The sequence below is a fragment of the Galleria mellonella genome, unplaced genomic scaffold (assembly GCF_026898425.1).
Source record: "Galleria mellonella isolate WM207_F2 unplaced genomic scaffold, CSIRO_AGI_GalMel_v1 utg139, whole genome shotgun sequence".
Taxonomy (NCBI): domain Eukaryota; kingdom Metazoa; phylum Arthropoda; class Insecta; order Lepidoptera; family Pyralidae; genus Galleria; species Galleria mellonella.
Genome location: NW_026441995.1, coordinates 8,067,665 through 8,089,625, shown reverse-complemented (window position 1 = coordinate 8,089,625; position 21,961 = coordinate 8,067,665). Strand labels below are relative to the sequence as shown.

The 21,961-nt window shown below is 29.1% G+C and overlaps 1 protein-coding gene across 1 annotated transcript in view; it reads left to right on the top strand.

Annotated features, from left to right (window-relative positions):
• The first annotated feature begins 329 nt into the window (after positions 1-329).
• Positions 330-21,961, top strand: part of LOC113512546 (protein yellow-like) — a 41,049-nt gene continuing 19,417 nt past the window's right edge. The window contains exons 1-2 of the mRNA XM_026896451.3: positions 330-461; positions 15,521-15,799. Coding sequence (XP_026752252.1) covers positions 15,530-15,799 — 270 coding nt within the window. The 5' untranslated portion in view covers positions 330-461; positions 15,521-15,529. The remainder of the gene's footprint in view (positions 462-15,520; positions 15,800-21,961) is intronic.

Sequence of the window (21,961 nt, the reverse complement as noted above, 5' to 3'; positions counted from 1 at the left end):
AATGATGTCTTTTATTAAAATCGACTAAGGGTCGTTATGTACAAAAAATATTTATTCCCATTCGATTTGTGTTAAATTGAAATTGATGTTGTTATTCTAATGGATTTCACGCAAAAATATAATTGAAAAATGATTCGACCTTGACATTCCTAGACTGCAAGTCGTGTATAGCAAATAGGTACGCACCTTGATAATAAAACAATATTGACTGTTTATGGTACATAATACCGAGTCACGGCTGTTGCCAGCCGCCACGCCTTCGGGATTGACCACTTTTACTTTTAAAGTGTTAAATTGTAGAGGGGCGAGTAATTTGGCATGTGCTCAGGTCCTCGCGTGTCAGTCGACGTCGAGTTTACAAGCGCATAGCTCTCTCGCGCACTGTTGTACCACGCGCTGAACAGTCACGTGTTTTTTTCATTACGGATCATTGAACGATTTCTAGGGCTTAAATTGAGACAGTAAGTTTGAGTCATTATTTACAATAATTTTATGATAATTAAAAAGCACAGGAGTATATAATAATCATAATCTAAGATAATATGTATATGCAGGTAGTTCTCAGTTTTGTAGCGGGATATAAAACCGGATTATGTTGTAAAAACGTCATTGTTGAGGTAGGTTAATTCTTTTGCGAGATTTCTATTAATTATGGAATAAAAAGAATGTTAACACAGAAGCCCCAAATAATAGTCTTGAACATTTTAAGATATAAATACACACGATTCTAAATTCATGCACCTTCATAACCGTTTCCATAAAACAATAACGATAAAATGTGTAACAGAATTGTTAATTTATTGATTGAAAAATAGTTTTCATTTTTCTAATATTTCCAATTGAATGGTTGTGACAACAATAGGAATTGTCTGGGAATTCTAATTCCTATACATCTTTTGTAATCAAATTGCAATAGGATTTTATCAGTTGTTACACATTGGTCAGATTTTGTGGTGATGGAAGTAGTAGATTTTTGTGGGTATACAAAACAAAATTAAGTTTGGACACACAAATGTCTTTTTAGTTGGTGCCCCTATATATATATATATATAAAATCCAAATTTATATAGTACATTATCTACTTCTATAGAGGAGATCAGTAATAAGAATGGCATTTAGAATATTTATTTCCTAGGAATAAGAATGATTAAAATTTTTAAAGAAAACTCGTAAATTTGGATTTTTCTTTCTTTTATTGGTGTATTGAGAAATTGTCTGCTTCTTCAAAAAAAATTTTTTTTAAATACGTTATATGATACTTTTACCAATCTCGATCAGCTTTTCATATATAATTAATAAAATATTAATAATTAAATAAAATTTATTTCGTACATGAAAATGTTGAATCTTTCTTGTAAATTCCTAATTATTGTAATCTTATTGACCTTAAAATCTATGGATACAAAACGTGGTAACATTTATCCTGTCACAGCGTGTTTATCTTGTTCTTGACCGCAATTCGTTTATACTTACGGCTTCACCCTTGTGACATTTTGAAAAAGGTTACCATGAAATTTGATAAATGTCAAGAAATCTTTTTGAAGAATAGATTTTTTACATTGACTAGTGATGAAGTTGCCGCTTTGTCGTAAATTGTATAAGATGTATGCTGCTAATCCTTTTAAAAGCAATTTGGTAATAAACATCCAAATGTATTCATAAACTTTCATTTTCAGATTACTATTATCTAATTGAGGAACATAGTTTTTAAAATAGATATTCGTAAGGTAGTATTTGTATTGTAGGAGAGTTTATCACTTTTGCTCGTATAAATGAAAACGAAAGTAAGCATATGTGAAAGGGATGAATCCTTAATCAGCGAAATAACTGAAATAATTATCGTAGATGAAGTATCATTGGCACAAGTCAACAAAACTTTGATGTTTTGTATAGATTAAACAGATAAATATAAAGGAAAAATAAAGAAAGTCAAAAAATAGATAGCTAATATAAATAAAATAGCTAAATGTTGACAGTATCAGAATGATTAGAATTGTAAGGTTTCTGGAAAGGTCTTTGTAGCCATAATCTAAACCAGAAAGTGCAGCTGATCAGAAGTAGCTCTATTTAATGGTAAATAAATGTATAATACACCACATTTTGATTTAAACAGTTATGTTTTAATAATGATATATCTTTATACATAAAAATCTCGTGTCCCCGTATTTGTGATCGCACTCCTCTAAAATGGCTCTACCGATTTTTATGAATTGTTTACTTTTTTTTTTATAAGGATAGGTCTTAAAGAATATGTCATACTGCTAGGTGATTAGGGTGTGCATATCCAGAACAATTAACCCATATGGCAGAACAATGTTTGCCAGGTCAGCTAGTCTGTATAAGTAACTCATATTAGCTGTGTTTGTTTTACTTCAGTACTAAAATGTGCGTGCTTGTAAAATTTTAACTAGATCGATTAGTACAAATTGTATAATTTTGATCGCACTGTTATGCACCTAATTATTTAATTGATATACCTAGTTATTATCGACAGGATTATATTATGTATCTATTTAAGTAGATACTTAATTATTCAATTAAAGTGGAGAGATCCTTACTAATATGTATTATAAATGTGAAAGTGAGCTTGTTCATTTGTTTGTTTGTTACCTATTATCCTCTAATTGTATAGATAAATAAAGGATATACGATAATAGACGTGGTAAGACCACGTTTATTGACACAATATTGACTTAATATTTTGGATAAAGATGAATATAGCTTATGCTTTGTCAATAAGCACATTCTAGTAGACGACTTACTGTTTTTTTTTTATTTAAAAAAAAAATACTCTTATACAAACTTTCAATCACTTAGTCACAAATAGTTTAGTTTTTAGTTTAGTTTTTAAGTATATTAAAATCTAACCTGGAATGTTGAATAAAAAAAATTACAGTCTATGAGTTGAGCCAAACATTTCCTCTATTTCAATCCCGAAATGTTAGCATTTTAGGAAGGTCATCCCAAAAATTATCAGAATATTACTGGTGTAACATTTTTTGTGACGTCTGAAATTAACTTGATGTCAATAAAGTAATGACAGGGTGACTCCCCACCACGAGGGGCCGTTTCTATTGTGAAAACCTTTTTTAAGAGTGGATAAGAAAAAGAAAAATAATAATGATTTGATGAAATTTTAATGAAATTAAAAAAATAATATCTGTCTAACTTTATTTCGATTCTTTTTAATTTTACATTCTTTATGAGTATCCACTTTATAATAGCATAAATATAAAATATCCTAATTTAATGATCGAGTTGAAACAAAGCTACTATAAATATATTTAAAATTTAATTTTGTATAAGTAGGTTTTTCCTAAGAAGAGTTGACATCAGGCAGGCCGTATAACTAATATCTGTCTGAATATTAAAAGTAAATTAATATTAAAAGTAAAATAATATTTAATAAATTAAAATTTATTAAATATTAGTAATCACGAAACTATTGTGATAAATACTTGCGTGATAGGTATACTCTTCCATAAGGTTATATCTAAGTATATATCTCTATTGTCATCATGAACAGTAGTTTCTCATTTGTCACTTATTCAATTATGTACCGCTATTGATTCTGCCTCTGTTACTTGAATTTCTCATTCTTTTATTATTAAAGATGTTTTCAATTATTTTACAAATTTACTGTAATATATATATTTTAAAATTAAACAGTTAATTACTGTTATATCTTGCTTTCGTATGCGAAATTAAATATTCACACGAGTATAAGCACATGTGATATATCAATGGCAGTCCGAATAAAGCGCCTTAAGGCAGATTAGGTATTGAATGGAATTCATTTCGCAACAAAATAATTCAAGTAACTAGGTATATGATTTTAAATATATTCAAGCAAAAGGATGAAGTATAAAAGAGAAATGTAATTTACCATAATAATTTAGTTTACAAAAATCTTACCTACGTAACTTATGTTGTAATTAAGTATTTAATTATTCAGATTTATTATAAGAGATTTGGACCTAGTATCTACGTAGTATCAAGGTAACTTTCGTAGTCTGTGGTAGTGTTTAGTGTTTTGGTATTGTATTTAGTAGTAAATTTACGATTGGAAAATACAGGTAACATACCGACGGCTACTTTTAAGTACGCAATAGTATTATCAGATTTATATTTTATTTAATTTCGCATTACATTTTTATGTACCTACTTATCTTCTAGTTGCTCCTGTAATTTCATCAGTTCTAAGTGAGAGTTCTAGAATCTAGAGAAGAAAGAAAGAAGAGTTCTAGTAAGTCCAAAAATTACAATATCATGGTTATACATTTTTGGCAAAAATTTTAAGTAACAATATACTGTTAAAAATCCAGTTAATCACTAACAGTGTAAGATAGTAACTCTACTATCTCATACTATATTGTACTCACAAATTATATAATAAAGACACATTAGATTTTTGTAATTATTCATAGTTAACAGTGGGGAATTCACTATTACGGTGGCAGCTGAGAATACATCTGACTCCTCCTGATTCTAAATATACCTTCATACAGTCGGGATTGTAACGACATATATTTATTTTTTTTAATATTATTTATCTTGTATCTAGAACGAATAATTGAAGATATTAATATAAAATATTATCCATTTATTTAATTTTAAAATAATTTGGATAATGAATACTTTTACTTGCTAATACAGATTTGTTGTTGTTGCAGTCATATAGGTAGGTAGATAATATATTAAGATGACTGATGTAGGAATTGGGTAATACTCTATCATTCAAGTTAAACAATAGTTCATTGTCCGATATTAAGTGGTTAGGTGTTTACAAACATGTAGACAATGACCGTGCAGCAAGCAGCGGATGTTGTTTCATAGATACCTACCTAATTAGCACAAATATCGCGATAGTTTGTAAGGTACCGATATACTTGCGACACCTGACTATAGTCACAAAATAACTAGTAAGTATCATATACTTATTAAGTATATTACTTACTAACTTATTCCCGCAACCTCGAACGCGTGAATTTTAGAAGTAAATAATTATTATAAAACATACACCAGCAGACCTACTCTTGAATTTAATATCAATTACAATCCAATCTAATGTCAATGACAATTATGTAATGCACTCATGATACAACAATTAGGAATTAAGTTAAAATTAGGAACAGTTTGCAATAGTTTGCATTGGCAAGTTACACTAATATGCATCTATGAGAACAGTATGGAACCATTATGTCACTAGTAGTGCAATTCGATAGTGCGAAACGTGTATCAATTCCAATATCGAACTATTGGAATTTATATTAAGAGTAACCCCACAGACTTTAAGTTAAGCCTACAAAAATACAACTATGAAAACCGCATTCAATTTAAAGTAGTAGTTTGTGTGTTTTTTGTTTGTTTGAAAATTTAAATAAAAGACAAAAACATATTTTATTAAAACCTAAAATAGCGAGATTAATGCTTATGATTTTATACGAATCTAGATTCATTCGTATATAGGTAAATATCACTTGTAAAATAAAGTGACGACTTGAATCGAAAGCAGAAACAATTAGCTATATATGTGAATAATAACATAAAAATGTATAATTTATTGTGTTATTGCTGAGGACTATACCATAGGATTAGAGGTTACAAAGCACATTCAGTCTTTTAGGTGGCCTATGTAGGGAAAAGACATACGAGTATTAGATTACACCACGTAAAGTGTGGTGAAGTTTAATATTATAATAGGTACGGAAATATCGTTGCGTTTAAATTAATACAATTTTTGATACGCATGCTAATAGCAGATACAAATACGTGGTAAATGTAATTTAGCCTTGAAGGTCTAACTAGCTACGCCAGGATTGTTGTGGCAGTAGGTACGGTGGAAGACAATCGAATAGATATCAAAAGTTTATTATGTTTGTAGAAACAATAAATGATTTATATTACTCTATATATGCCTATAGATTTAGTAGAGATTTAAGTCCAAATCTGATATTTTCCAACTGACTTCTTTTTTATGTTTGTTACCTCATAATTCCAATAGTTGTAAACAAATCTGAAAAATTTAATCTCATAGAATTTTTATCAAAATCGGTTGAGTAGTTTAGTTTTTAAATTAAAATAATTAGTTTTTCCACAGCTGAAGTAAATTTTTTTAATAAAACAATTTATTAACAACACATTATGCTTAATGACTTTTTTTAATAAATATACGCGTGATGGCTGACTACCGAAGAAAATTTTTTAAAACTTTATCTGATTAGTTATGTATTAAATAAAAAAAAGAATGATTTATATTGTAAAGTTACAAATACTTAAGTAATATTTTCCTTCATTTTTTGTACTAAATTAATAAATAAAATTATTTCGTCTACAAATTATTTGATTACATAATAATTGTATGAAAAGTGGATAAATACGTGGACTTAATGTAATAATAACTAGGTATACTTATCCAGTTTCAAACCTCTCTATCTAACATGGTTATTAAGATAATTGTCCGTGACAAATTAATATACCCAAGTGTAGGATCTTATTATGAATGTTTACAACTTATTTGAAAATTTAGAAGGTACTTTGTTATATAAAAATATTATAGCGAACATTTTATTATTTATTTTGTATTATATATTTTTATATAAAATATTTTTAAAATATACAAATTAGCCGTAATACATGTAAAGCAGATTAATATATTTTGTAATATTTTGTATAAGTCCTTAATCGCAAGAAGTATAAAAATTTTTTTTCAACATTTACAAAATAACAATAATATATAAATATGGGCGCGATTATAATTCATATCTCGTCACAGTTAGAGACAATCATTGAGTGTTGTTGTTATTATCATTAAATATATATATTTTTTAAAGGTTTTGTGATTCTTGTTTTAAATTATGTTCTTAAACTATTAAAATAATTGTGTCAAATGACACTATGGGTAACACGGTTAATGGCCGTGTTAACAAATGTTTTACTGTTACTGTTATGACAAATTAATTCTAATACCAAGTTAAAAAATTTGATCGATGGCTTATGTTCACTATTATGGTTTTAACACCTGTTTTATTGTTACAAATGACAAGACTATGCAAATTTATGAAGTGTCACTTCAAATCTTAAAATGTATGAGTATATAAATTGGTAGGTGGGCATTTTTAATGGTTGTAGTTTTAATTTTGAATGGTGCACCTGCTGTACACTGTGTACCGCTGTGTACGAAAGTTGCATATACTTTCGTTTCGGGTAGACGAGTGATAATATATATTAATAAATATTTATTGTTTGATTTTTTTTATTAAGGATTATATAAGGATAAAAGTCTTAAAACTAAATAATTTGACATATTTCGCATAATGTAAATGGATGTTTCTGTTCGCTTGACATTCAAGTGACTTCAGAAAGGAGAAGGTGCTTAATATTTTTGCGTGTATGATACTTGATAACTTTCTTATTTCTGAATTGATTTTAATTATTGTTATTACAATTGATACCGTTTAGTCTCATATTAATTTATTCTAATATTAATTTCGCTACGATTGGAGTCTGTATTGTTACGTGGAATCGAATATTATTAACTCACGTGTACCTACTCCATTTTACGTAAATAGATATCTATCTAAATTTTCAGTATGAGATATACAAATTGTTTTTAAAATTATAGAAGGTAGAACTTATACAAACAAAATTATAATAATATGTTAATTAATTATATAAATATGTTAACTAAAATATAGCCTATGTACTGCTCTATCCCGTATCCCATATACGTGTATGTGTATAACAAATATCATAGTGATTGGTTAAGTTATTAAGTCACTAAAAGGTTACACACAAACAAATAAATTCACTGTTACATATATAATATTACTGAGGCTTAACATTTCTGTTATTAAACGTCACAGCTTGTTAACCTTGCTTAAAAAATGCAAGATAGTACGATCACTACTCTCGTTTCTTACTTTAGAACTAACTGTATAGGGGCAGGTAGTAATTCTCGAAATAATATCGAAAATTTATTAATTTTCAACAGATTTTAATAAAAGAGAGGGTTCTCAATTTGGTTGTAATGTTTTTTTATGTTTGTTACCACATAACTCTGTCACACATAAATCGATTTTGTTGTCTTTTTGAATTTCATTAGATATTTATATATATATTCGTATGTACTCATATAATGAATCTAAAGTATCGAAGTAGGAAAATAGACTTAGGTTATATGTATCGAATATTATGTATACTATAAATTAATATAATATAGATCTATAATGAGCAGAAAGCCAACGAAACGCGGTATATCTTTTAAACATTTAGGTCATCTATAAGTAAGTTTATATTGTGTCTCCTACTTGATTTAATATTCATGGAAGTTTCTGTTAACTGTCTATTGAGGTAGAAAGTAGCCGAGCTGCGTTATCTAATATTACTCGCACATTGCATATTAAGTAAATAAACATTTGATTTTATAAATAACTATTTTACTCACATTTTTCCATTAACGAATCTTGTTACGTAGTATACCCAACTTTATTAGATACTATAAAATATTTATAAACATGTTTCATACACTTAGAATTTATATGATATACTATTGAGTAATTTTATGTGTAATTTTAAGGCTTACACTATAAAAGAACAAGAAATATGTATCAAATGTAAATGTATCTAATTTACATATAGAATTTTAATGTAATTAAGACAAGTTTTTTTTAAGAGCATAAAAAGGGATTATAAAAATGTCCATTACCATTCCATTAATTTTGGACTAACTACCCAATTAATACTCACAACAATAAAATTGTCAAAAAAGTAATAACTGTCACCGACTTATAGACATAAATTGCCATTCTTGCTAACAAGTTGTTAAACTAATCGCTTAAAGTGTATCTTTTGCTCCAGTGCAATAAAGAATATATATAAAGAACCATGACCTACTTATTATTATGGCTACTTATTAATAAACTATTTATTTGGACATAATTTCACTATAATACTATTCTATCCTATAAACCGAACCCACACAGCACCGCAAACACAGCTGTTTCAAAGCAGAAACACGAGCGAATACGAGTACATGATGGAAAGTAGAAAACGATAGTAAAAGCACAGTATTACAATAGGTATAAGGTTGTAATTGTCAATAAACATTTTATCTCCTTTTATGTTTCACCTACGTCTAGCTAGTCAGGCTACCGCATTGTCAGAATTAATGATAGTAAATATGACCAGTTCCGTGAAGGCGATATATATACGAATAAAATTAATACAGATTCTCTCACATCGATGAAATTTACATGTTTATATGTAATTTCCTCGATATGAGGTTGATGAGAATTTAATGAAGTTACTATTTTTGTCACTTTTAGAGTTCCGTACCTTAAAGGAAATACGGAACCTTTATATCACTTTAATTACTTTGTTGTTTGACTATCTGACAGTCTGTCAAGATTTTTTCTTAGGAACTTCTGAAGGTATCATTGTGAAATTAATTTCAAATACTTAAGTCTGTGATCTCTTGAAGCTGTAAAAAAATAAAGCTTCAATTCAACGCCACGCCATAAAAAGATACGGCTTTTTATATTGTATATATTGTCCTTTGCAAGGGAATCAAAACCTACTTTCCGTTACATATTGAAATTTGGCAAAAAGTAACGTCGTACAGTACAAATAAAGAGGGAAATCCAAATACTGTAAATTTGTAGTTATGTTACCATAAATGTTCATTTTTTTTGCAATTTTTTAATTACAATTTGTACGAAACCCTCTAATACAATAAACTCCGGAATATAATAAAGTTAAAAAAGGGGTTTAAAACCCGAAATGATTTTGATAACATTTCTATGGGGCCAATCTAAATATATTTTTTTCAGATAAAAAATCATTCTATTCCAAATAGCTTTTAATTACATTACTCTAAATGTTTATGTTTTGCATTTTTTTTTCAATTATTATTTGTACGGAACCCTCGAATACGATAAAGTAAACTTCTGAATATGATAAAGTGAAGATAGTGTTCTAAAAAATTTACTTCTGTTATGGTAAATTTCGATAAAATTTCTATGGGGCCAATCAAAGTATATTTTTTATTTCAGATAAAAAAGGATTGGAATCGGTTTATGACTGATTGAGATACGAGTTATTAAACATAAAAAAAGTACCCTCGAATTGAGAACCTTCTCTATTTTTTGAAGTCGGTTAAAAATAGTAAAGCTTTCTTCGAGCACAATGCAAAGAAATATATGAATGATATCAATATGAATGATTTCTGGGTCAACCAGATGTTAATTATTCAGGCAGTTATTTCTATGTAGGTATGCCTACTTACATAAGACATAACATTGAAAACTTTTTTAATTATGTTACTCGTAATATTTTAACTGTATGTAGTTCCTTGTTGTTTCTATATTTACTTTTATGAACAATCGAAAATCTCCACGTTTTGAATTGTCTTCTGATCTACAACTCCTCTTTTTACTTATTTCTAATTTTGGATGTATACCTCTCATACCTCTATGTGGAATTTATTGTTTATAATAAATATTACTGATTATGTTTTAGTTCCTAAATTTCTTAAATTTTAAGAAAAAACATGCTTGTCTATAACGTGTCACCTTTATATATTTATAAAGAATTCTAATCTATAGAAAAGAAAAAACAGCCTTGAGGCCATTGACTCTAGGTTCTCTAGGTCTAGGAAGCTGGTGTGAAAACATAAATAAAATACTTCAGTATTTTAGTTTCGTCGCAAAATGCTTGAAAATAGATATTTTTTTTTATCTTGATTACATTTACAAGTGTAATTTTATTATCATATCTACTTGTTTAATTGTTTGCCTCCAACTTGCCGGAGTTTTGTCGAATGACCACAGAGTTATTGTATTCAGAAATATAAAGTGTATTGTTACTTCTATTATTGTTAAATCATATTAATATTATTCCATTTAACTGTAAAGTATGAGTTATTGTACTGATGCTTTCCTGGGTGAGCGTACTGGGAGATTGTAAAGCTCACCCAGTTGATGAAATAAATAAATAAATACTAGACGTACTATTTACGAGTTAATTGTTTTTTTTTTATAAAATAAACTTTTGGGTTAATCCTTTATCACCGTATCAATAGATCTTATTATATGAATAAGTGTAAAGTTCAATTTTCTTAATTCGTTCCAAAAATGTATTCTTTTAAATGTTCATACGCTCGTTTTATGTAGTTCAAGCTCTAGTTTTTATCCGTATTATATGTAAGAGAACTTCCTAAGGCAAAGGAGAATGCTGAATGGCCTCGTGTCGTAATACCTACCGAGCAAGTAGGTACTTACGAGCAATACGGCACATTTAATTGGAAAAAACAATAACGATACGTGGGTTCGACAAATAGGAGGGTTCATTTAAGAAATTAGTTTCTTCGGAAAACCTATTTTATATAATTTCTTGTTATGTTCACAAGATTTTTTTATTTGGACTGTGTATTATATTTTAAGTTTATCGAATGCCATAGATGCTATACAGGTATACTATAAAATGAAATATAAGTCATCTACTATAAAAAAAATATAGCTCATATGTCTTATTTTCACGATGTTTTTAAAACGCGAAAAGGTAACAAATGAATAGCAGGGCTTCCAACAGTGGGTAATGTGGCCGCTGTTGGTGGTTTAATGCTGAGATAGGAACTCTTTAGTCATTTTGTCTCTCTTTTGTAATTATGGTTAAATATCACACAAATAAAGCAGTAAGATTTGGATACAGTGAATAAGGGTTTTGACAGATGATACCCGTACATTCGTGGCTTAAATAGCTATTTCAAGTATAGTTATAGCTATACAAGCTATTTCACTGTTACATACTTTTTTTAAATCAGCGTGTAAGTACATAATGTTTAGTTGAATGACGTTATTTTTGTTTAACAGATTGAATTACATACTGATTTAAAATTCCGTGCATGATCGACTAACGCCAAGCACGTTTGTGCTTAAGTATTTCCTTAGCAAAAGTTTTTTATTACGTTTTTTATATTTATTCATATTTAGAAGAAAATCAAAAGTATTTGCTACTAACGCGTCTAGAAAGGATGAGGTTAATGTTATGTAATAATGAGTCCGGAATGAATAAATTCAAGGGAAGAGAAAGATTAAAAAAAGATGGATTATATACTCACATTCTTTCACATCTCCACAATATCCTTTTTAATTCTTCTTCCCTTTGCTACCTAAAGGAGCGGTTTAGTTTCCTACATTTCGTCAATCCTTTTATCTATTGAAATCTAAGGTCATCTGTGGGCTTCCAGCTGAGGATACCAATACTTTTCTCTAGTTTTTACAACAAATCGTTTACTATGCAAACTGTACTACTATAGAATGGTTTATCAGTTTCTATAAATAACTAATCTATTTTATTTATAGAAACTGTTAAACCATTCCATAGTAGTACAGTTTGCTAAGTATGTATTGATAAGTATGTATAGTACTCCAATTACCTACTGTTGCGTATTAAATGTGTGATATTTTGCTGTAACTCAAAACATTAGGCAGTTGTTTTAATTTTTAAATGGAACAATTTAACAATAGTTTGGACTTTCACTCACGATCCACGATGTTGATATCCTTGGTTGTTGATCTTTGCAAGGTACAACTAAAAGCTGTATTAGCTACTTATTTTATATTGAAACTGAAAGTTCTACACCAAGATTTTTATGCAGGCGGGGCTAAATACTTATTTGTTAATCTTTTTACTTATATTAAGTGTACAAAGTTCTATACCTTCTGTATCCCATGGCTTCGCTCGAGTGAAACAGTATATAAAATATCCTTTATGTTATGTTATTCGTCTGTGTACCAAAATAATTCAAATCCGGTCAGTAGTTTTTGCGCGAAAAAGTAACAAATATCATAAATAAATGATCCTCACTGATTTTTGCGTTTATAATAGAATAGTATGGTAAAGTATTAATCTGTAATATTACCTATTTACGTTTGATGTGTGGGCGTAATGAAGGTTTAGTCGTTAAAATATACATAGATATGACAGGTAGCTATATCACATAGTTTATCATATTAATTGTAGGTACAGATAAATTGGTCAACTGCTGTAATGATCTTAAATAAAAAATGTTGTAATGTTTAGGGTTAGGTGGGCACGAGAAAAACATCTGCATGGTCATTTGTTTGAAGTACTTCTATGCATAATATTTTTTAACTCGGCTAATAACTACTAAATACTCGAAAAGCGGGTGTTATGGATAAAATGCAATAAAATTTTCATTATATACATTAAATATAAATAAATAAAATAACGGTTTGTGTGATAAATCACCAGTTACAAGATTAATATAATCGTATAAGTGCGCTACTTAAAAAAATAGTTTTGTATAATTCATTCTTACCACTTTATGTCAGGTCGTCAGTTTTTTTGCCATTTTAGTTGTACAAAAAACTCTAAAAGTTTAAAACACTTTTTATTTAACAAACATACAACCAATTTGTATTGTCTATAATCATATTCTTTGCAATTTTTTCCGGATGTCTATCAAACACAGAGCAAATATAACTCCAAGAATAACTCCGTTCACATATATATTAACAGTGAAAATACAGAATGTGAGATGATTTATAGAACCCTCCATAGTAGACGCCCAACGCGCTCTTGGCCTGCTTTTTTTGGGTTAGTCGGAAGTGTCCTTGAATTACGAGTAAAAGTCGGTCGCGAGAACAGCCTTAGGTCACTGTCTTGGTTGTAGTTTCATTAATGATAGCATCATCTGTTCTACAAAAGATTACGTAGGTCGATAAAATTGTAATGCTGTTTATCACGGCTTTGTATAATTTTTTTTTAAATAGCTATGAATGAAATGACCTAATAAGTAAGTATTTAAAATTTATTTTAGGACAGCGCAGCCTGTTTTATTTTTGGTAAAATCTGTTCCTAATGTGCAGGCAATCTGTGGAACTATTTCGTCTTTTAGAGGACGACTTTTCTAATATTTGGTGTCATGTGACTCGTATATAATTTAATCATAATTATATTAGAAGTACCAATACAGATTTTGTTATTACGCGCTGTTTTGTCCGTGGATATTTTTATGATAGGTATTATTGTAAGATGTTATTCTTGCTATATAAACTACATTTACTTATTTACTCGTACTAGTATTATGTTTCTATTGTATTTGTCTTGTGTTTTGTAATATTTTAATATCACTCTCTCTTATGTTTAATATTTCTATTCTTCGTTATCATTAAAAGTTTTATATTTTAGTTATCCTAAAGGAGTGTAGAGTGACAACGTAAAAAATTTTTTCCTTTAAAAAAAATATATATATTTATTAATTATTCACTTGAAAACTGAGATACAAGGTGTTACATATAAAAAGTATAAGTACACGTATCGCCATTAATAGGCATATAAATGTTGGGTTCATAATACTATTTTTATTTATATTACTTTATTATGTTATTTTATATTTATTTTATGTGTTAATTTAATAATTTATTTGCTCTATTATATTAGTAAAATATATCATATTACTTTATTATTATTTTAGAATTAGGAAGATAAGGATCGCCTTGTAGTTCCGGCATAGAATAGGTCACCACTTCTTTCCTTCCCTTACGTGGGTGTCGTAGAGGTGACTAATGGATAGCGAGGGATAAGCAGCAGTGTCTCTCTTAAAACATTTCAAAAGCCTAACTGTTATTGCCAACCTGCTGGCCAAGTGCGGCAACTACTGGCAAAACCCCTCAAGGGGAGGCTTATGTTCAACAATGGACAGTTTAAGGCTGATATGATGAATAGATAAAGATAAAATTCTAATTGACACATTTGAAACGCTTCGCTGGTTCGGAAAATAAAAAATGTTACAGCAACATTAACCTGACTTTATTATGCGATATATCAAATGATCATAAAAAATCAAGTTCATTTTTTATATTCATATATATATATATATAATTGTCATTTGATATACTCAGAGTATTTCAGAGGTCACTTGACTACATAACCCTCGTTAAAAATAATTTTCATTTACACGAGATTGAATACATTACTTATGTGCAAATTTTCTCATGAGACAAATGGCGCATGGGAAAATATATGGAACGTTCTCATATGTTAGTTACATAACCCAAATTGATAGCTTCTTGCTTTAACTCTATTAACAAATTGTATCTGCATAGAATTAACGAACACTAGTCTTCACCTATGACATCGTCTGCGTGTGCGTAAAATTTTATGACGATTTATTGATAACGACTGAACAAACAAACTCATTTTCACATTTATAATATTAGTAAAGAGGGAGGAAAGGGATTGTTAATAATGGGCTCTAACTGCCTCATTGCAAGCAATATAACCTATCAGGTTGACTTCTAGGCGGTTCTGTGAAGAAACCATAGTGGTTAATAATTGTTGAATTCGTCAATATTGGCCAATTGAAATGCTTCGTCTTTACCTATCATCTCTCACTGGTATCCCGACAGTCTATACCGATAGCGCCGGTGGGGTCATTATTTTATTTTCACCCATTAAAAACAATATTAGTAAGAATGTGTTTTATTTTTCACAGACAGTCGCGATGGGGGCTCATGCGATATTTCTATGCGCGTGGTTGACTCTAGCAACGGCTACATTAGAAGTTGTGAACCAATGGAGTCTACTACAGTTCGATTTCCCGCCTGATCCAGTCCTATTGGAGAAATTTCAACCCGAAAACACAGTTCCCACAGGTTTAGAGATTGGATGGGACAAAATTTACTTGGGTATTCCGCGTCTGAGGGCAGGAGTTCCAGCTACAATGGCTTGGGTACCACGTAGTCTACCGCCAGGCGTCAGTCCCGTACTCCAGGTGAAGTAATGTTTTTTAAAATAATCTTATTTAGTAATTCAATAACAAGTTATTATTACTTTATTAAGTTAGAAGCAAATTATTTAGCATTTAGTTATTGTTATTTAAACTTCCAATATGAGTTTGCTACTAATGCGTCTGATTTCTAAATACTCCAACTGAGGATTGTAGACTTGGTAATTGATTTAAATATATTATTCAGATGAATGCAAGCTCTAATGATATAATGGTAGATTTTAGTTCCAGCAAATAAAATGCATCAGACCCTTCCATTTACTGGTAGAATTATTAACGTACCTAGTGGGCAAATCATTCAGTGTCTCACCCAGTACTTTATCGCAGATTAATTTACTAGGTAGTGATAAATTTAATTAAAGTTGAAGACATGTCAAAGCAGTAAACCGATGGTGGTAATTAAATAATTTATTGTTTGTAGATGATGATTAATATGTATCCGCGCACGTAGATACTGGCATCCGTGAAATGAATTTAAAAAAGGCATATAGCCACGGTTGATGGCATCGGCGTGGTTTCAGGAGATTACTAAGTATAAATAGTATTATTTTAAAAAATGTATTTCAAAAGCAATATCTAGCGATAGTAGATTCGCAACCAGTAGAGATATCTCTCTAACATTCACAAATACTAAGATGAAAATTTTTGCATTCCGACAGGATACAATGAATATCGTTATGATTTCACAAATATTTGAAGGGATTTTTGAAATATGAATACTGAATTATAGAACGTTTAATATGTTAATACACTGTTAGTTTTAATTATTCTCGGGTTACATGACAATAATGTTTAAAACTGTTACATCAATTTCATATGAAGAAATCTGACTATACCACTAGTCAGCTTACATGCACATACTAACCTAGTCTATAGATCATTTCATGTCTATAATCACGCGTTTTTATAATGTTTAATTGAAATTTTAATTGCATTAGCGTTCACTTACTGTCTGTTTAATTTTTTCACGTATAATTTTCGTTCAATGCGGCTAATAGTGCAATAAATTAAACAGGTATAAAGGTTCAGGTGTAATAACCGGGTACCCGTAAATAATGTAGACTGCGATGAACAATCATAGACAGCGATGTGATATTAGGAGAAATTAAATCCTTAATATTTAAATAGAATCGATATGGATTAAGTATCTTGTATTCTATATTTTTTTATAATATAAATATATAAATGCACACTTAAATACCAAAATATCTTATAAATCAAAAATTACTAATATTCAAATTAGTTTAAGAAATACTTGTCAGTACAATTCTATTTACATCATTAAATTATTAATATTTTTAATTATCTTTTGCCCGCTATTTCGTACGCATGGATTTCAAAAGTAGAAAAATAAATAAAAGTGATCACTTTTAGATGGTGTACCAAAGTGAAATATACACTAGATTTTAAGTAAGACTTTGTCAATACAATTGTGAATACTGCATCCAATTTGGAACGGTAATTTTGCGTGATGCTGGAACAAACATACAGACAGACAAATAACATTTCTAAAAAATATTGTTTTGGCATGTATTGATTTTATTAAAACCCATTCATATTATTCATATTCTGGTGATCTGTACTACAGGTCTTAACCTATTACAGACACCAGCTCCTCACAGCAGAGTTCCATATTATATCCTAAATACCTATGTGTAAATTTAAGTTGTTTGTGAGGAGACATAAATAAATATATTATTATTATTATTATATATTATTTTTTAAATATCTTTCGCGTACAGACATCGTCTAGTTATGTGTAATTTTATTAGTTACAATAGTAAGAAGTACGAGTAAGATACACCTGGCTGGTTTCACCTCATTTCATTTTCAACTATCTATGTTTGAGAGAACGTCGACGACTACGACTTAAAAAAAGAGGAGGTTCTTAATTATGCTGTATATTTTCTGTTGTGTGTGTGCAATGGGTATATTGCCAATTAAAAACTGATTTTCGTTATTTTTAGAATAAATGAAGTTTATTCTCATGTTAGGCGTGTGGTCCCAGTATAAAATAGGCCACCCCTTCCTTTTTCGTGGGTGTCGTAAGAAACGTCTCTAGTCTAGCAAACTCTCCAGTAAAGAGAGGTCTATGTTCAGCAGTGGACAATTAACAGCTGATATACATAATATTATTTTTATATTATATTATTATATATATTATGGTATCGTCATGTTGAATTAAATTGCTGTTATGGCGCGAAATGAAATCTTAAGCTCTTTCGTCACTTATTTTTTTCATGGTTTATATTTATCCTTTTACAGATTCATTAGGTCTATTTAAGGATATAATTAGTTGTAATTAATATAGCGTATAATTATTGGCTAATGTGCAACTATACAACTATAATTACGGAGCTAGTCGCGAATTCCAAGTTCTGATTGGCAACGAGTCCGTGTCCTCGAGGCCAGTTACTGCCCTTCACGCTTTCCCATATCTGCGTGTGCGGATAGAGTGTGTGTAGAGTATACATTCAAATTAATAGATTAATCTATTTACTTAATTATTCAAAGCTTATATTTCATTTTAAATACACTATACATTTTGTACCTAAAATGTAGAGTAGATAAATGGCTTGTCTTGTAAATGAAATTTTCTTTAAGATGATCGATGTACTTATGCATAAATAGATTACTTATATTGAAATTTTTTTGATGGGTGAAAACGGTATGCTAACCCCACCTACGCTAACGGGATACGCTGGCGGAGCACCAGTGAAGGGTGATAGATGAGAATGAAAACAGGCCAGTTAGCCCATCATGATGAATTCATCGCGAGGAGGTCGACCTGGTTGGGTGTATTGCTAGCAATTGGATTCTCAGTCTCTATTACTAACAATCCCTTTCCCCCTTGTTGAATATTCAATATCATCGTAATTTTTGTCACAATCTTTAGCCGAGACTATATCTTCTGCATCGTGGGACTGAGTCATGTTAATTAACGGGCTTAAAAAGTAGTCTATGTCTTTTTCCAAGTTATTTACTAGGTATATAGGTTTGACAAATTTTAAGAACATTGGTTAAGGCTTTAAGAGTAAAATTACAAAATACTAAAATACTATTAGTAAAGATAAAACAAGAAAATATACGCAATTGCATACAATATAATTACTAAGTCCTTAAAATCAGACAATAATTTTTTCTCGTGTTCAATTTAATAACGCTAAATACATCAATATAGCAGTAGGATATTGAGTAACACTAAGTATTTAAAGTGAAACAATGAACAATACTTACAAATTAAGCAAAAATTAAGCAGTTGTAATATTCTTAACCAGTAAGCGGTCATGCACAAATGTACAGTAATTACGCAAGTACATTCTGGTTAACCTATCTTAGTTTTACTAGTAGCTAGTAGGTACCTACTAATTTCACAATAGTCTAGTGATTTAAATATTGGGTTATAATTTATTTCTTTGGTTTGTAATAAGTATATTCCAAATGTTAGAATATTAATAATGTAATTAATGTAATGATAGGTTTTTTTTATATAGGTGTCTTTTAATTGCCCTGTCACCGGTTTATTTATTATTGATACCTTGGCCATAGATAATGTAATATATGATATTATATTAATACCTTGATTGACACAAAAATGAGAGCGGTGCTGCGTGTGATATTATCAAAATATTAGAACTGACAAATAAAAAGTTCCATAAGCGTCACATTATAATGTAATATCTACTGTATAGTTATTTCAATATATAATTTTCAAGGAAACTCTTTATTTTAGAAATAAATTAATGTGTATATTTGTTTCTATTCAGTCCGTCGCTAGCTTATTTACTATCTGTTTCTTGAAATCTGTTTGGTTAAGCAGCAGTTCAGCACCGGAAAGTTAACGGCTGATATAGTATGATATAGTACTTGGCTATGAATGATAGAATCTAAAAATTATCACGTCTCAGCATAAAAGAACAGTTTGTAATCGAGAATTATTCATTATATTTCATTAAATCACAATTGTGATAGCGATTGCTGGAACAGTATAGTGATAATCTTCATTATTTTTAACAAATACAAATGTTGTGACATGTACCTAATATCGCTATTGAATTTATACTGTAGAGTATATACTCGTATGCTCTAGATTCATTACAATCGAACTACTGAATAATTTAAAATGCAACGAACTCAAGTTGACTTTACAATGTAACGAACAGATACTTTAGATTGTGGTTATACTTAAACAAGTCTTGTAAATGTTACATTAAATATTTGTTTTAACAGAAATCGAATTTCCAAACTGCGTAAGTAATCAACCAAATATTGGAGCTTATTATCGTGTTTGTTATGCTTTCTATTTGACAGAATTTAAAATGCTTGAAAAGTAAGGTAAGGTCAAAGTAAAACATACGTGACGTGAGGCACACGCCGTTCCGAGTGGTCGTTTAATGTTATTATTTCTTGTTGTAGATTTTTAAGCTGATACCTAATCAAAACAAAGTATGTTTTGATTAGATACCTAATCAAAACAAAGTATGTTTTATTAGGTATTGGTTTCAATTAATGATCTTCGTCAATTGTTTGTTTGGCGACCACAAATAATTAATTTGGTATGTTACTTATATTGAAAAATTTAGTAATCAAAACTAAAAAGATTAATTTTATTACTTGATTTTTCGTTAAAGTATTAAGTTTTGTAGATACCATAAAATTTATTGAGTCACTATTACAACTTATATATATTACATATTTTGTTTTTGTATTTTTTTTTTTTATATGCTTTTTTTATTTTTATTCTTTTGTCTCTCTTGCTGTGTATTACGTGTATGTTTTTTTTTATTGTAATTTGTGTGCTGTAAGTAATGTAAATAAATTATCTATCTATCTATCTATCTACAACTTAATTTTTAATAACATACATAAATTTCTTAATTACCTAATTTATTTTATTATCATTTACAATAATTTATTTCTCGGTAAATTTACATTAAATCTCGTAGTTGTAACAATGTGCACTAAATAGATATGAATAATTATATTACACTATAACTTATGATCTCGCCATATGTTCCTAGTATGTCCTAAAGGTGTTGTGTTGTGCCTAACTACGGCTGCTAACTTGCCAAGTGTGGTAACTAGGCTTTAGCAAAACCCCTCTTATAAGGGAGGCCTATGTACAGCAATTAACGGTTGATATAATAATGATAACTCAAGATAATTATCATGTAATAATGTTATTAACGTTATTACCATTTTTTTACATGTTACAATGCCATTTAAGAATTTTATTTAAGCTTTTCATTTTAAGTCTTGGAGGGGTACTCCTTTATTATTAGCATTAGCATTTAGCGCCTGTTGCTGTTGTATATAATATGTAAAAATTTATAATATATATATATATATATATATATATATATATATATATATATATATATATAAGAAAGTGAGTTTGTTTGTTTACCTTAACAGCGGAAACAATCGTCATAAAATTTGGTATATATTGTATAATATTTTGGATGGAGATGGATATACGCTACTTTTTATCCTGATCACGCGAACGAAATTGTTCTAAAAGGATATAATAGAAACGTGGAGCCTTGCCGCACACACTTATAAATAATAAAATTGTATTGTTTCACAAACAACGTTCAATATCAATGTCACTGTGATATTTTATGCGTGCAATAACCTAACACGAAAATATCATTCTTTGTTCCAAAGGCTATTAGTATGCTGTGGTTGGAAAAATGCAACGCTGTTGTATACATAGCTATAGGTAGGTACACCTATTTCCTATTTGCAGTCACGTTTTTGTATGGAAATGATGTTTAAACTTTATAGGAATAGTAAATTGGTATTGGTTATAAATATTTAGGTATTTACATTTATATACAAGTATATGTATGTATATTCATATATAGTCGTAATATAATACAATCGATTAATAAATAATCATCAAATTCTTAAATTGAAATTTACATATCTAAGGTATAATTTTATAATAAAACTTTAAAAAAATATACAAATAGATACGTATGCAAATAATAAAATACAATCTGTGGAAGAATATGTACAGGCTTGTACAAAAGATGTAAGTAGGTACTATTATAATAGGAAATGGCTATAGATAGGCAGTACAAGAATTCTTATTAAAAAAATGAATACCACCAAGTATATATCGACAATCATCAAGCATTGGTT